The sequence below is a fragment of the Clarias gariepinus genome, chromosome 2, assembly GCF_024256425.1.
Source record: "Clarias gariepinus isolate MV-2021 ecotype Netherlands chromosome 2, CGAR_prim_01v2, whole genome shotgun sequence".
Classification (NCBI taxonomy): domain Eukaryota; kingdom Metazoa; phylum Chordata; class Actinopteri; order Siluriformes; family Clariidae; genus Clarias; species Clarias gariepinus.
In genome coordinates, this window is record NC_071101.1 from 27,946,134 (window position 1) to 27,964,466 (window position 18,333).

Genomic DNA, 18,333 nt, shown 5'->3' on the forward strand with positions numbered 1-18,333 from the left:
CATTATAGATATTCTCACCCAAACATCTTTATTGCAATCTTTAATCTATTTAAATGAATATTTTATAAGCTTTTTGTGAGCATTATTGAAGGTGGGAATTGCAGGGATGTTTTCTCTAAACCAGGATAGAAGACATGGATGATTCACAATATTCAAATTAAATCTCAAAAGCATAACTTGTCATTGATTTACATATTAAAGTTGGCAAACATTAGACCACAGCATACATTTTACATCTTTACCAGCATGATTGCTGGTCATATACATTGTTGCTAAAGCTAAAGCTACACAATTTTAACACCTGCGGTAATATGTCTCCTTGTAGTCAGACTTAAGCTGCTAGAAAATGCAATGTAAAAAAAAAAAAACTCATTAGATCTGGTTTGCAGATAAATCAACACTTGCCTGTCAGTAATTGGCTTCTTTCGAATAATGCTCTTAAGACTAGTCTTGAGAGAGAACTAAAAATTGCTGGTCTGCATAGGCAGTGCAGCTGATGACTGTGTTGGCAGCTTTTTCCATTAATGTCACTCCTCTTACAGAATCTCAATAGAGCGACTGAGAGGTAATGCTTCTGAATAACAACATGCAAGGCTTTTTTTAGAGAATTAGTATTTTCCATTCATCTCACATAAATGCATCTTTTAAGCGTGAGTGTCAGCGGTTTATTTTATAAAGCTTTGGGTAAATTCATCTTTAAAATGTGCACATGTTCACCTTCACGTAAAAGTTAAAAACAGCATAAAGTATTAATTCACCTCCACCGCACTGTCAGTGGTGAGGAGTCTGAAGGAGCGGTGAAGTCTCCCAGTGTAGACTGTAAATCTCTTGGGCAGTTATTACACTACGTGGCATATCTAGGAAGGAGATGGACACATTTATTATCATTAAAGGAGAGTGTGATGTTCTCCAGCTGCTTGCTACACACCAGGGACGCATGTCCAAGTCCCCTGCTACTGCTGATAAGGTAAAATACAGTGTGTGCTGTATGACTGTATATTCACTTCCCTATAAACCTCTTTTAGAGACATGATTTTTATGATTTTGTTATTATATTTGGCTGTCTTCTGTGTTTCCTTAACCTTCAAACATACCATATACATAAAAAAACTAGCCTTCAGGTTAGCTAATCTTTTAAAATTAATAATAATTGCCTTATTCTTTATCATATAACCTGTTACTAGAGCAATCAAACTAATGCTCCTATATACCAGTACTAAGCATTCCCAGATGTTTCAGGAGTTTCTACATGTAGTCAGAATATCTAAACTCTCTTTCAGGACTGTTTAAACGTTATACACCTCTCTTTTCTGATCCATCATCAAATATTTAATATTACCAAATATTAAAGGACTACAAATATAAACATTCTTTTTAATCTTTATTGCTGGGAAGTGAAGAAATATGTAACATAGAATATTTCCTGTAGCTTTGGTTTGAAACTACAAAAATACTAAAAAGCTGAAAAAATATTATCTAGGTAGTGTTTTTCTTTAGGTACCATAGAAGGCTGTGTATGTCTTATTAAACATGAACAAACCTAAGCAAGGGTCAATAAGTAGGTCTGTTTATATTACCCATTATCTAAACGGTTTGCTGATGTAATTTCAGAGTGACCGAGACACAGCAGTGTACAAGAATATTCTGTGCAGAATTCTATGCTCCCAATGTCATAAGCCACATGCATCGCCTCTGGTAGATGTAGACTCATCTTGTTCTTGACTCAGGTTGTAGCCTGAAGGACAAGCTATCCATGTTAGTGATATATCAGAGTTAAACAATTCGAATTATTACCATAATCTGTGTTAGAATTACCTATACACCCAATTACAGTATTTATGTAACTATGCATCAATCATGTTAGAAAAGGCTAATTTCCTTCCACAGTCTCTGAGTTTTTTGGAATTGTGCGAAAGAAAAATTCCCTTAAAAACTATTTTGTATTGGCAGCAGGAAGGCGGTGACTCAAACATTTCACTCTTTACAATCAAAGAGAGTAGAAGGGAAGGCTCGCTGACACTGGAGAATCCATGATCATTTTGAAATAAGTTTCAAATGAACATTAACTGATGCTCCTGACCTGTGTCTTTATGCTTTTATGCATTTCGTTCCTGAAATATGATTGGCTGATTGGATAATTGCATAAATGATAAGGGGTACATGTGCTCCTAATGACATGTTCTGTGAGTATATAATATGATAGGGGATGCTGCAATGGCAATCCAGCTGACCATGTTTGAAAAATAAAATGATGAATTAAAAAAGATTATTATAAAGAAATGCTATGCTTAGCAATGACTGATTGGTAAATTACATTGAGCGTTTGCTTTCCTGTAAGGCATTTTATCGTGTTTGGTCAGTATATGTGGCCGAATGGCTGAACATATATTTCTAATAGTCTAATGTTGAAATGCTATTTTGTGACTATTTATGTGTTGTTGTTGAAAGCTAGTGTAATTTGAATGCATTTATTTCTTTAACCCCAAAATTTGTCTTTGATTTTAGGTTCTTAGAGCTGGAGAGCAGCGGTCAGAAGAGTGAGGTGCGTCTGCATTTCCTGGCCAAAGGACGACAGATACACACTGAGATCTTCCCCTACTTGCTTGCAGACAATCAGTGGCACAAAGTTTCGGTGGCCATCAGCGCGTCCCATGTCACTCTTTATGTAGACTGCAACAGGTACATAAATCACACCTGCGTCAGAAACAGGACCTGCTACTAAACTATACTCTGATAAGGTTGTTGTTAGTGTGTCTGGAGATCTCCGTAAGGATGAGTTTCATATTATATCCCTAAACTCTTAACTCTGAATCATTTATATTATTCTCCATTGAACAGTTAAGGAAGTTGAACTGTCCTTGCTCTTGTGTAGAATCTATGAGCGGGTGGTGGCTGTGCCTCTCATGGACATCCCAGAAGATGCATCGTTCTGGATTGGACAAAGGAACAGTGCGCATGGCCTATTCAAGGTATTTTAGTCTCATCAGTGTTGAGCAAAAGATTTAATAACTACTCCCCTAGTTTGACATACACCCATTATTTAGCCTTTAAAACAGTCATCTCTATCAGATGGAAAGAAAGCATTTTGGTCGTGCAGCTGCAGCTTTTTGAAGTCGATTCCATTTCTCGGCTGCCCGTCCTTACAGTGATAAATGAGTCTATCACACCAACACCATGAAGACTTTCAGCCATTCAAACACACTGCTGCTGTTGTGTGTGAGTGTGTGTATGTGTGTGTGCATGCAGGAGTCTTTTTGAGATAATTGTTGCTCCAGGTTGTTAAGCTTCTCTAGCGTTAATTGGCAGATGAAGGGAGTCTGGGAGGTCATTTTCACATCTTAACAAGTGTTCCACAGCCCCCGCCCACTTCTCCGTCTCCACGGAGCCATTGAACAGCGCTTAGATGTTCATCCCATTTCATTTCAAGGAGAAAAAGACAGCAACACAATATTAGAATATTTATATGCAAAGTCTTTATTCTGAATTGCTTTTGAAGAACTTCAGCTTCTCCTGTGTACTATGTTTACTGGTCGCGGTTCTTATTTTGTACCAGCTCTCAAAATATTATAATATTTGAATATTTCTCAAAAGCAAGCAATATTAACATGTAAAAAAAAATTGATAGCACTTGAAATCTTTGACATACAGCAGTGATGAATTATTGAAAAACAAGTTTAGCCTATAATTGCAGAACTGTAGAGGGTACCATTAGCAGCAGGTCTATGCAGAAACGATTTTCGACTTGTTGACCCTGCATGCTGACTCTAATGGAAATGATCAGCGCATGTGTCCCCTCTCTTCGTTCTGCATGCGGGAACACTAAATTGTATCCTGAGCCTTGCCAGAGTTGAACCGCTCACCTCCATTTCCTCTCGCCGTGCCTTGAAGAATTCGCAAATAGTTTTGTTGGGTTTTGAATTTATGGTTTTTAAATTGAAGTGGCAAGACAATTTCAAAAACAATTTCTCATAAATCGCACCATTCGTCTCCTTCGAGGGGGGATGGAAGAGAGGTGGCTGGGTTGCCATGGATACAGAGTGTCTATGCGTGATGTTGCACTTGTGTAACTTGGCTGGAGGACAGAAGTTGATCAAATTAATGCCTATGAGGTAAATTTAATTTGGATCTTATAGTTGTGCCTATTAAAGTGAGATGGTGAACGAAACCTTGCATCCATGTTTTTTCCATCATTGCTGAAGTTTGCATTATATTATATTACATTATATACGATTATCAGGTGTCAACATGCATATTAGTCTCAAACAGGCCTGACAAATTTAACTCATGAATACCTTTTGAACAGTTTTATGTATTCAGAATGAAATGTGTGATTATATACATTGGAACTGATGTTGAAAGGGAAGGAATAGAGTTATACAAATAAGGTAGTTGAATCCGAATGCTCCCACTGATCTAGAGGCATAACATGAAGTTAAAGCAACCATCTAGCAACATGGACCAGTTCTACATTTAGATGGAACAAAGAAGAGAAAACAAGGCTAATGTACACAAATGATACAAACCTAAAATCTAAATCAAAGCTGGTTATTGACAATGTCTGACTGCTATCTTCGTGTGATTACAGGGGATAATGCAAGATCTTCATATAATCGTGATGCCTCAAGGTTATATCACGCAGTGCCCAGATCTTAATCGTAGTAAGTGCACTTGAGCTGCATTGAAGCTACTGTAGTGATACAATACACAGTACATATCCTTTCATCTTACTGCATTTCTGCATTTTAGCGTGTCCGACATGCAATGACTTTCATGGACTTGTACAGAAGATAATGGAACTCCAGGATATCCTGGCCAAAACATCCAGCAAGGTAAAATAAATCAGCTGTATTGAGTTTAATGGATATCTTTGGGTATGAAATGCTCTTTAATGTTAACAATGTATGCTCACATATCTTCAAGAAAACAGTAAATTTCAAAGATAAAATATGCTTGTATTAGGGATGAATCAATATTATTTTTTTTAGACCTCGTACAAGGACAAGGAGATTTTTGGTAGTTAATGTTATTGATGCCGGTACAAACATGACTTGGTGCTTCCTATTATCCTCTGGAGATCTGAATGTTCTCATATGAACACATAACATTTTCTCCCAACTTTGTTGTCTTTATTGCTTGGGTAGAGCTCCACATGAGGACGGTTGGGTATGGTTCTTTTGCAAACTTCTTCCGATTAAAATCAATGATTAAGTTCCTGGTTATCAGGTGCTGAAAAATAGCAACAGTAATGAGAAACCTCTCGGGAGGTTTATGCATTATACCAGGGGCATCATGGAAGAAAAAAAATAGTGCTTTTTATACGTACTGCTGAAAATAAAAATATATATGCATGTCCAAGTACATACACCACTATGCTTTGTATTATTTTAGATAAGGTGTGTTGGTGATAAGGTAGTAGATTTTAGATTTAAGTAAGGTTGTAATTGATGGAGAACAAATTTGTTTTTCTCCTCAGAGAAGTGCTTTTGTACAGCTACACTATATTTCTGTATAATACAGTAGATTTCATTGTTTTCATTAAGTTTGGATCTTTTATTGTCTATGACCAGTAGTGGCTAAACACTAGTATAAAAAATATACTGGCTAAGAGATTTCCATCACCAAATGTAATTTTGTCTTTGCTTACCCAGAATTTGCTGCTCTGAATGTCGGTTTCATATCCAGCTAGTATTGAAGTTCTCATACTGAGATGTTTTATCAGGTTATTTGTTGTGTAGGCAGATGCTTCAGTTTCTCCTCTTGATATTTTCACTCAGCAGAAATCATGAAATACTGACAGTAAACTGTCATTTTGTGACATTAGTTTAGCACAGTAACTTGCAGTAGGCCTAAATCACATGAAATAACATGGTATCAAAAGATTGCATGTGATTTTTCACGAGTATGGTTAAGTGACTGATTGAGCACAGTAAGAAACAAGTCCCTGCTACCAACCTCAATGTATCCCTACATTTTATTCTAACATCTGATTTTATTTTATTTTTTTCTACAGTTTGACTTTTCTGAGCACAATAAGCAGCTGTGCATTCAGTAAACCACGTTTCTATACAGTATCAAGGTCATGCTGCCAGATGATTGAAAGATTTTTTTTTTCCTCCACTCATTTTTCTGTCATGTTAGCTTTTGTACCTTATACAGCTACATGCATACATGTTTAAAAGTGGGGCTATAATGTGTCGGGGTGACCTGTCCAGCCATGTATCTTTGCGATTTATTGTGTGTGTTTGTGTTCTGTTGCAGCTGTCACTAGCAGAAGAGAGGATGAACAGTCTGGATAACTGCTTTTGTGAGCGGACGTGCAGCGTGAAGGGGGTGACCTACAGGGAGGAGCAGTCCTGGACAGATGGCTGCAAGAACTGCACATGCTCGGTGCGTTGAAAGTCCTCTGTGTATGAAGCTCCCAGCAGGGCCTCGCTGCCTTTGTTATAGGTGACAGTTCCACCCCTGAGGGTGCTAAGTGGGGAAAGGGGATATAATGGCAGAAGAGGCACAGAAAAGGGATTGAAATGGTTTGTCTTTGTCAAGAAATGCTGGGAAATTTGTACAATGGCTGGATTAGGCCACATAATGAGGTTCACCTACAAGCAGCATCCTGACAGTGCATGCTGCACACTGGCTGTAAACACAAACCGTGAGCAGTTTTGAATACCGAGCCAGTTATTAAAACAATTACACACACTCACATACTGCTAAAACATTATACAAAAAAACAACAACAACAACATAAATTGTCTCATTAAGGTGCTTCCTACAGCATGAGAGCCACCAGTTTTTTCGTTCGTTGTTTGTGTGTGACTGTGTATGAGTGAGAGGAAAAAAAGACTAACTACTGTATATCTAACCAATTTCACTACACCAAAGCTGTAAATTTTAATATACATGTCCAGGCAAGCATGGAGCGATCTGCAATTACCTAATTAGCTGCTTTCATCCACTTACCACTTACAGAAAACCTCTGATGTGAACCATGGTATGAAACGTTAATTATTAGTAGGTCATTTCTTCTCTCATTACTATATGCCGTAGTTTCTTTTTTTTTTTTTTTTACCGGTACATATCCAGAAATTACAGCTGTCTCCTAGAGTCTAGCACAGCATTTTCTTGTGCTAGTTTTCTCGCGCAGCATGCAGTGTGATCAGCTTCTTAATACTTTTATAAGCACAGCTTGTGACTGACATTGTGTACAGTGAAAGATGACATATGTTGTTTTCTATTTGGAGCAGCGTAATTTTCTTTTTACATGGATGGTTTGCCGCTATTCGGTTTGCTTTCAGGAAGGTTCCCAGTGCGATATTACTGAAGAAGTCTAAGAACACAAGGCAGTGAACTGATCAGAAGTAAATGCTTGCTGCTGTAAGGCAGTCGAATCAACATGATTCTCTCAACATGATTCCCTCAACATATTCCCAGCATGTGTGTTGATAACCTTTGCCTTGGAGCGCACCCTTGCTCTGTCTATTTTTTCTGTTCTCCCAGCTCTATCACATCCACAACAACTTGTTAATTAGGTGCCTGATTGGTTCAGATGTATTAGTGCAGACAAACAGGTTGGGGACCTTTGCATCAATCAACCGTGTGGATTGTTATTTAAGCTTTAAGCGTTTGCATGACGTTCTCCATGTTCCTGCCTTTTCAGAATGGTACGGTCCAATGCGAAGCCATCGTGTGTCCCCCTCTGGAATGTCCTGATGGTTTCATTGCTGCCTATGTGGCGGGCGAGTGTTGCAAAAAATGTCAGCGTGAGTACCCCCACACACAAACACCTCCTACTTCTTCCTCCATGCACTCATCCACTCCTTGCTGCCAAAGTTGCCTTTTTCTTCCCTCACACTCCCACATACGTGCACACACACATAGAAGCAAAAGATACTATAGCAGAGCTTTTCATCTCACGCCCCCACAGGGTTGCCTGACAACTGACCACATCTCCCCGTTGCTTAGCTACATGCTCACTGTGTCTCCAGAGGTGTCCTCCTGTACATATACATATCCAAATAAATTATTCACAAGCAGGCAATAAAGTGCAGCCCTCTGGGGTATATGCAAATGGAAACCTGAATTTAAACCTCTTGGCCTAACAGTGGCTCTTTTTGATATTGGATTTATTCAAGTCTCTGGCTGTAATCTCTACTCCAATGCAATCAGAAACAATTTGATATAACTTCCCAATGCATACAAATGCCGGTGAACATATTATCTCATTCGAAAAAGCCACATGTAAACCATAAAGCAGCATAGACCTGGAGCTTAGTCAAGTGTTTATTTACGGCATTTTTTCTCAACTTCATACTCAGTTATACACAAGTTCTGCATTTTTCTTTAGTCTTTAAAGTTGCCTTATTATACTCTACTATACTACAGATCGCCTCCCTTTTTTTAAAAAAACTTAATAAAAATATATAGTTTCATTTTAAAACGTTAACCCCATTTTCCCATTATGTATTGCTCACACACATTCTCACACACGAGCTAGATCTCCCCTGTGATGTGACAGCATATAAATGTGCTTCCTTTGAGACACATGAAGCCATTCTCTTCATTCTCTTTAACTGCTGCTCATGTTATATGTCAGAAGTTAGTGGAGGTGCTACCTGTGCTTTTCCATATTCAGAAGCTCACAGATTCCAACAGCTGCATTTTGTTGTTATGAGTTTAGTCCTTCTTTACCTAAGGCGACACACGTCTCCAAACAATGGATGAGCTGGTGAAGATTTTTGAAGAAGCCTTGATTTTGGCTCTTGAGGAAAAGTTCCACCTCGGTAATCACCCCGTCGATGCCTGCCACAAAGTGTTTTTTTCAAGTGATGGAAGAGAAAAAAAAATTGTACTCTTAGTCACCAGGATGTTTTAATGTTATGTGAGGTTAAGGGGCTGGTAATAATAATAAACGTAATACTTTTGTTGCTAAAATGATCCAAATATTGTTCCCTTCTAGTAAATATTTAAAACCTGAAGTCATATTGAGCCAAGCAAAAAAATAAGGACTGAGGGGTTCAGTAGTTTGTGTGGAGCCAAAAAGGCATACCACACCCCGGGCAGTATCTGGATTCACTATTCCAGTCACACACAATACTTTAAACCAAACCTTGTGATCATTTTCTTAGTGAACATAAGCCAGTAACAAGAGGGATTCAGTCCACTGCAGTGGGTTTAATAATTTAGGTTTTAGTCGGATTAAATGGTTGAAGTAGCATTTCTCTTATGACTCAGCTAGTAGTAGGGGTTTTGTAAGAGTATGACTGAAATGCACCCAGTGTATTGTGTAAGCTCTTTTGTGAGATAATCTTTTCCTCCCATCACTGGGATGTATTGCAGCTGTCTGTGGCTTCCACATGAAGACAAACAAGGCACTAATTAGTTGAGCTTTTGGTTCAATATGTCAGGACAGTGCTAAAGTGCTTTTTGTTATTAAAGCAACATGGACAGAGAGAGACACACACATCGCTATCTATTCTCAAGCCCTTGAATAGTAAAAAAGTAAGGCACCTGAACAAAAAATGTTTGTTGGGTTTCGAAATGCCGTTGCTGACATGATTTCCAATTACTACTTTCTTGTCAGCTTCTTTGTTCATAAAGTTTTGTGAACTCTATCTTTTTTGGATAGTTTGTTGTCAGTTAAATCTTTGCAGAAACTTTTATCAAAAACAGCACACTAATAAAAAGTTTTGTGATTTTTGCAAGATTTTGGCCATATGTCTCATTTGCACACAATAGGAAGCAAGGACAAATGTTTCATGGGACAGCTGATGAACATATTGCATCACAATCCTATGCTGTTAGACGTTTGTGTTTTGTCTGCATTCAGTGTAGTAGCTCTTGTTAGCACTTGTTCATCAATTTTGTTCCTGTGCCTGATAACTATTATCCTTGTTGTGGTGCTTTATTTACTGTATGTTTAATTTGTACATACACTATGCTTATCAAAGAGTCTGCACCTGCATTCTCTCCACCTCTCAATCTGGAGAGAACACAAGACTGTAAAAAGCATGCAACAGAAGGAGATGATCCAGAGATCCAAATGTTTTTTGGGGTTCTGAACTGCTGTCAATCCAGAGGCCAAGGAGCGGCCGTGCCAGAGGAGTCTAATCCACAGGCAAAAGGTGCTAGGTGCCCAAGACCCATTTTAAGGTGGATGGGTTCCCCAGTGTCATTTGAGGCACAGGGCAGGAAGCAGGCCTCTTGTGTCAAGCCACCCTCAACCCCTGACTCAGGCAAGGAAGGCCTTGTCCCCCACCCTGCTCAACCATTTGTGGCACCCAACACCACCAAAAAATTACCTTGTATTCCTGCACTACCTCTGAGGTCACAGTGGCATCTGTGGCTGTTCGGGATGTTACTGTGGCTTCCTGCCTGGCTCAGGAAATGACTCCACCTTCATCTGGCAACTTTGCCCTTTCTTGCCCCCTCCCATTATGTTAATGGGCACACCATTTACAAATGTTGCTTCTCTGACGTTTTTTGGTTTGTCGGGAGCTGCCCCATAGAGATATCAAGGAAGTGCCAAGCAGTCACTGGAGTACAGCTCCCTTCAGTCACCACAAGACAAACATCACTAATTATGTTCTGTTGAATCTTGTTTATGCATTATTGTTCCGGCTTTCAGTGTGCCTTTATCTTGGGTAACTTGCTGTATATTTTGCTTGTTAGCACTTAGCTCTTGTTATTGTTTGTTTGCCTGGTAACCATAGTCCCTGCTGTGGTGTTCTAATTTTGTTCTGCATGTGTGTTTTCATTATGTCTATCAAAGAGACATTGCTGGCATCCTCTCTGTCTCTCAATCCTGACACCATGCATTTGTTTAGTTAAGTGGCAGCGCATTTAGAAGTCCCAGGTATGTTTGACCGGCTTCTGTAAGGAACTGATGTTTGCAAAAAAAAGACAGTCTGTACAGTACTGATACTGGTGGGGCTCAGTTCCAGAGGTTGGTTGGTTTCACTGCTGTCAGATTGATAGACAGATAAACATCCGCTGGTTGGTGACCCAGGAAGGTGGTGCCTTTTAGAAACAAAAATCTATAACACACATAACTACAGCTAACAAAGTGTGACTTCAGTTAGACTTTTAATGCTTTGACACATAAACCCCATAAAATAGTAGATTTTTGAAGGCCTTTATACTTGCAGTGCTTTGCCAGAACAAGGTTATTAATTTATTCTTATTTTCTGATTACATATATATCACTGATTAGAGCACATGTACACATTTCCTTTGTGTGTGTGTGTGTGTGTGTGTGCGTGTGTGTGTGTGTGTGTGCAGTTATGTGCATATTTTTTGGGCAGGAGTTGGTGGAAGGGGACAGAAAAGCTGTGCATCATGCAAGTGGATTGTGTCAACTCTATGAGTGCAAGGTGAGAGATCAGGGCCTTTTACTGCTGAGAATATTAAAATGCATTGCACGAGGTAGGTTACCCACCCTATTTTTAGTGTACAGATGGATAAATTAAGATATTTTTAAGTGAAGAACAGGATAGAAACATTAGCATTGTATTTAGTATTAGAGCTATTATAGAGTCATATATAGACTGTTTTGCAAATAAAATTGCATTGCTTTGTATTTTCATAGGGCTTTTACATTAAATGATTCTATATTCATATATATATATAGTAATGATGATTAACCTGACTTGTAAGGCAAGAAACAGTACTACAGTATGTTTGTTAATAACACTGACCTATTGTTAGTGTCAGCAGTTGTGTTGCTTCTATGGTCACAAATTGAATCCTAATGTGTTTTAATTAGATTTTCAGCACCAGCCTTACATTTTTTTTTACTAAGAAAATCATAAGGCAATTATCATTCATTTTACCCTTTTAACATGCCATGTCATGTCAAGTCAAATTTTTTTGCCTTTAAGCTAGACTGAACATTGGGTAATAACATGAGGTTAAACCTTTGGGTAGTGTATACAAAATGTTTTTGGAGCTGTTATGTACATGGTGCACTACACTATATGGTAAAACTATGTGTATCTCTGACCTTCACACCCATATGTAAGCCGTTCCCAATTTGGTGGCACAAAGTTGAAAGCAGAGGATTAAGATTTCCAAACTTGTTTTAGACTAGCAACCCTAATGAACACCTAATGAACATCTAATGAACACCTGGAACATTGACTGTGCACCAGGCCTCCTTACATCCTGACATCAGTACACGACCTCACTAATGCTAATAAAAGAGTGGCAGTTATTATAGCAGTGAAAGCTCATACTGTGGGTGTGTCAGTTGTTAGGTATCCACATACTTTTGGCCATATACTATAGTTGCTGTATTAGGACTCATAATATCTACATATAATGTCAATTTTAGGCGACAGATTTTATATGTGACATTAATTGGATTTTAAACATTTGTACACTATTTTCTATGCTCATTTAACCAGTCCATATTATCCATCACGGCTCAATTAGCCAATATGTTTTACATTAACCACATATGCATATCATGCAAATTCATTCTGACAGCTCTAAACGGTAATGCCGTGGTTACTGCAGCTGTGACCAACCAAATGGAAACCGTGACCTTAGTATTAGTTCATTTTGTTCATTTTGTTTCCAAATAAAATTTCTCAAAGTCTCACAATAAGCTCACCCTATAAGCTACCGTATGTTCATTGTGTAGTGGTACAGAATTACTAGACAGCTTAAACAGTTGTGTTGTCTTTATCCAGGACCGTACGATGCACAAAGTTCCACCCGGTGAGTGCCCCAAACTCAGCTGTCCAGAAACCCAGCAGGTGACTCTTACCGACAGATGCTGCAAAGTGTGTAGAGGTGAGGCTGATCTAGTGAGAGAACACAAGACATCTGTAAATACTGTACATGACAAGACCTAAATGCTGCAATAATAAATAAGGAAGAAAAGAAAATAACTCTATGATGAGAGAAATAATTGCCTATGATGGTCTGTTTCAATTAAAATGCCACCCATATACGGTAATAAATCTTCCTGAGTTTAATGCAGTGTACTGTATCATGAGCACTCACGGCCGAATCACTGCAAGGAACTGTAGAATATATGAACTTCTGGATTAAATGTTAGATCTAATTTAAGGCCTTGTAACTTCCAGAACATTTTTACTTGTTTATGGTTTAGACCAAAGCTGAGAAGTAGACAGGCAGCACCAATAGTTAAACCTTTCTATTGTTGTGTGTCTAAATTGTACAAATTTTAATTGCTTAGAAGAATGCACAGATTTGTGTAATAATTTGCAAAAGTTTTTAAACTTTTTTTTAATACTCAATCAAGTTACTGTATGTGACTCCTCATTAAATATTGTATAGACATGCTGGGAGCAAAATGCCAGTGTCTAGTCTGGACTAGCTTTTCTCTGAGCAACCTTAGTTATATGCTCTGTATTACCATTCGCATAATGTGAAAATACAATATAAGGATTTTTTTTATAGTCAATGTAATTTATATTTATTTACGAAATGCCTTGAAACCTTCCCTGTGCTGTAGAGAAAAGACAATGCAATTTAAACAAAACCCCACTATCCATAACGTTAATTCAAGAGTTTGGAACTTGAAGATAAATAAAAAGCTGATGGGCTACACTGACAAAAATACTGTTATGTAACATTACCAGCAATGTCAAATGAATGTTTCTGTTTTAAAACTTTTTAGAATGATTAGGGTATTGTTATTTTTTAAAATTCTTTTTTCTTTGGTTAAATGCCATTGATTTCTAGTTTTCTTTATTTTATTCATCAAATTGGCTTGGATTGTCAGTAGTGATGAAAGTAAATTCCTTTCTGTCCAACAGGCCATGATTTCTGTGCGGAGAGCAACCCCTGCATGGAGTACTCAGACTGTCAGAATCTGGACGCAGGAGCGATCTGCATTTGCAAAGAGGGTTTCCGCCCGCTCCGCCCAGACAACGCATACTGTGAAGGTGAGCAGTTGGGCAGCTGCTCCAGGCGTTTTAGATTCATTTACATAATGATATACTATCAGATGACTTAAATGATATACTGTTCAGATATCACCCAGAAGGTTTATTGGCTTACTAACCATTGGCAGTGGTTTATTGTAATATACTGTATATAGTATAAAACCGAATCTTGCATGTCAAGGGCATTCTCAGATAATTTCTCTCTTACTAATTGGATTTTTTACCAATTAAAATCATATGAGATGAGAGGCTGGTACAGATGAATCTATAAAGGGGATAAAGTAGGCTAACCTCAAATTCCATTTTTACCTGAGTTATTTTAAGGGAGTCGCTTGTGCTTTTAAATGCTCTGTGAAGTCCTAATGAGCACAAAGTGGCGATTACATTTTATCTGTGGGGTTTCCTTATTCAGTCAGACAGGATTTCTTTCATTAACGCTGAAAGATATGTTCTACATTCCTCTTACTGCACTAGAGTAACATTTAACTGTTGGGGAATTAAAAAATTAGGTTAGTTACCCTGATGCACAGCCTTTTCTGACCAATAGCTACAAAGCAAACCCGTGTGGTTGTGATGGACATATTCCTCCTGGCCGCAGTTAATAGCCACCATCAGCAGGAGTGCGTCATGACTGGCTCACCTACACCTGTCCATATTTTCCTTTTCAGTCCTCAGACTGTCTGACCTACTTTCTTAGGCTAATAAATTGAGACGATTGGTTCGGAGAGCTTCTCTCTGCTTTGCCTTTACCACTGCACAGATCAGACAGATATGTATTCATCTCATCCAAAAATAAACCTGCACTCAAGTGCACGGGCCATCAGTCATCCCTTGCTGCTTTTATGTACACCTGGAAATGGTTGTCAGGTAATTACACAAGAACAGGAGAATATTCATAATTAAATATGCTATCTCCCACACTGATTTAAAATTAATGGAGAGTTCAGTCATCCTTACTCGGTTAAGCTCTATTTCGACTAATGGACTGGCTGCAAATGAGTCCTTTATCCTGCAGTGTTTAGCCCCGGATGCTTTTTATACATAACGCCCGCTAAATATTTCGTCATTGAGAAATTCTAACTCACTTTGTTATAAGTTAAAGAGATTACAACACGAACCAATGTGTAAACTAGAAATATTTAATTGGTGAAAGTGATAGATCCCCACTTAATGCTTATCTAGAAGACCAATTCATCAGATTTTTTTTTCCTAATTGCATGCATAGAATATCAGTATGTATCAGTTATCAGTTTAAATTATGAGAAGAGGTTTTTGTATGAATTGTATGGATTTACAGAAAAACATTCATAAGAACAGTTAATTTAACACAATGGGTAAAGTGAATCTAATTAAAAGAGCTGCATAAAAAACTGTGATTATGGTGAACATCTGGAACAATGGCTTAAAATGGCATGATTAAAATCTAACACAAGATGGAATTCGGGAAACTTTGACCTATTGAATTGAGATCATTTGATATATTAACTGCATGCAGCAAAGCAGTTTGAGTAAACACACATCCATAAGCCGTTCATTGCATTGACATTTAACTTTCCTTTAAGTCGGGAGTTGAGCAGCTATTTTCCAACATTACTTTGTGAGTTTAAAGGCAACAAGGATTCCTAATGCCTTTTTAACCTTTTTAAAATGGTATTTCTCCGAAATAAAGTTCAGGCAACTTTCAACCTAGAGGCAGCGAGCTACTCAATTTTCAAAAAACCTTCACCTCATTAATTTCTTGTTGTTTCTAGTTCCCCAGCATCCTCTGAGATGCAGTGGTACTTTTTTGTGGGTGGCAGAGACAACGGGGAGAGTTAGTTCTTTAAAGTTGTCTTCCACATCGCTGCTCTCGAAATAGACTCTGACGATGAGATCAGTCCCCTTTCAATTTTTCATGTGGTTGGTGGAAGGGCAGAGACTCAGGGGGATAGTCTTTAGAAACAGAGTGCTGCTCTGTCAGACAGAAAAGCAGGGGGCCTCAATTCCTCTGCTTGCTGGGTGCACTCAAATAGAAGCTGAATTTTCCAACACAGCAAACACTGCTTGGGATTGGGGTGGGGGTGGGCGTGCAATCATTACGTGTGTGTATGGGATAAACTGGGATATGGAATGCAGGATTACAGGAGGGCTGTGATGCTCAGTGATATGCAACAGGAGTGGACAGATAATGAGTTCACCCAGTGTGTTGAGTTACAAAATCATCCTGGTATGTCTTCTTGTTGCATTTTTAGGAACTTTGCAACAACCTCCAAGAACAGTTGTTTGATATCATGGGGTGTCATTTTTTTTTTTTAGAACGCTGCTGATCTTACCAAAGATAAATGATGTTCTCTTAATGTGTCTTAATTGCCACCATGAATTACAAACAATAGGACCATTTTCATTCTAAGGAAACTGTTGGTCTACAGATGGTTACATTTTCTGATGTAAACACTTTTAAAAATACCTAATGGATGTTGTTTTTTTTATCGATATCTGGTCTCCGAGGGGGATTCCAGTCGAATGGTTTAGAGCATGTGTCTCAGAACCTGTTGAAAGGTTTTGTTTGATTGAGTTTGAGTGGAAAATGTCAGTAGGTGGAGGAAGGTTAATTGGCGTTGACTGAAGAGGAGCAGCCAAACCCCAAATGTAATTACAGCTGAGGTGATGTCAGGAAGTGAGTGGCGAGTGGATGAAGAGGATGACCCACCCGTTGTTTCCGAAGTGACATTCGAGGGCATTCGTACACAGATCCGTCGTGTGGGCAAAGAGATCACTCTAAGCCACTAGCACACAGAGATCGAAATCCTAAGTACCGCCTGCCGTCCAGAGCATGACATAAGCAAACAGGTACACTATTTGGATTCACAGAGGATTCAAAGTTTTTAATCCTGTTAATAATATTTCTTATGTTAGTTTTATATCAGTTTTTGAAAAATATGACTTATGATGAATAACTGAATAATAAGAGAATTTAAGATGTTAATTAAAGGCACCCAGGAAGCAACTTCGCTCTGCTTTGCAGCTTAGCTATGCAGCTTTATTTCAAAATCTGGCATTAGTGATTTAGAGGGGATTTAGACGGAGTTGACTACTTGAATGGACTTTTTAATTTTTGACCCTTAAACTCTCAATATTCTTTCACAACATATGTTTTAGTTTAATGAACAATATGGCTTACGATGAATAACTGAATAAGAAAAAGCTGAGATTTAAAGAGACTTCCAATTAAATGCATGTGAGCTTTTTAAGGAGCTTCTTTATTTACAATAAACACACATGCACACACACACACACACACACACACACACACACGCATGCAAACCGTCAGCACCACTTTGTGTAAGTGAGGAGTTTAAACGGGACAGCATAATTTATTACCATTAATCAGGCTTAAAAGAGTCCATTCTTCTTCTCCGAGCATTCACAGCATTACTCGCTTTATTGTTTCGTATTTTACTCTGCAACGAGAGGCATCTCATATCGTGAGATGATTTACTGCCTGCGAGTTTGTGTTAATGAGGCCATAGCAACGGCACGGCTTTAAAAGGATGCACTGTTGCCATCTCAATTTTGTTGACACCTCACCAAACCCTGCTAATGATCCAAGGTGCTTTCAAGGTATTCTGTCTTTTTGTCTTCAAAACTCCCTTAGAAAGGGGTATTAAGGCAGTGTTTTCAAGAGCCACTCAATGCCTGGGACCCTGCTGTGGACTTGCACTCTTTAAGAGCCAGTGACTCACAAAGGCTAATTAAAATGAGCTAGCCTGACTCGTTATTAGCTGTGTAGTGTGGTTGTTAAGCAAGGCAGCTGAAGTGGTGCTGTAATCCAAATCAAGGCTCACTGCTTTTACCTGCTGGAAAAAGTACATACTTAAATACATTTTTGAAATCTAGTTAGGGTTTAATCACTTATTTAAACATCAAAATAAGAGCGCAGGGTTGTTCCTTGATATGTAAAATACTTTATTGGAATAATAAAAAAACTCAGACAGGATTAAGGTAATCAGGCAAAAGATTTGTACGCCCTATGAAGCATGAATTTGTGTTAGTGATGAAGTCAGGTTATATCGTTTAGAGATCAGATTCTACTGTATTGAAGCACAATATACCTGTAGTTTAAACACAGTGCACTTTTATTATTGCAGTACACCCATACAGTATAGCAAACACACACACATACACACACACACACACACACACATACATTTAATGGGTGCTATTATCTAGGTAGAACTTCTTTTCATACCAGTTTGCAAGTGATCGCATTTTTCTTAATTATAATTATTTAAAAGATTAATAATTTAGTAAAGTCACATGTATATCCAGTTTTTACACAGGTCATGACAGCTAAAAACATGTATCTCCTTACCATCCTTTTGTTTCTCTTTCTACAAGTTAATAAGACAAAAATGCAATTTGTCATACAACTACAGAAACCACA

General features: G+C 38.2%; 1 protein-coding gene across 1 annotated transcript in view; it reads left to right on the forward strand.

Annotated features, from left to right (window-relative positions):
• nell2a (neural EGFL like 2a) overlaps positions 1-18,333 on the forward strand; it is a 76,651-nt gene that overhangs the window by 11,629 nt on the left and 46,689 nt on the right. Inside the window, exons 5-13 of the mRNA XM_053491085.1 lie at positions 2,506-2,679; positions 2,873-2,969; positions 4,586-4,658; positions 4,747-4,829; positions 6,259-6,387; positions 7,655-7,757; positions 11,275-11,366; positions 12,687-12,789; positions 13,782-13,910. Of these exons, the coding sequence (XP_053347060.1) occupies positions 2,506-2,679; positions 2,873-2,969; positions 4,586-4,658; positions 4,747-4,829; positions 6,259-6,387; positions 7,655-7,757; positions 11,275-11,366; positions 12,687-12,789; positions 13,782-13,910 (983 nt within the window). The remainder of the gene's footprint in view (positions 1-2,505; positions 2,680-2,872; positions 2,970-4,585; positions 4,659-4,746; positions 4,830-6,258; positions 6,388-7,654; positions 7,758-11,274; positions 11,367-12,686; positions 12,790-13,781; positions 13,911-18,333) is intronic.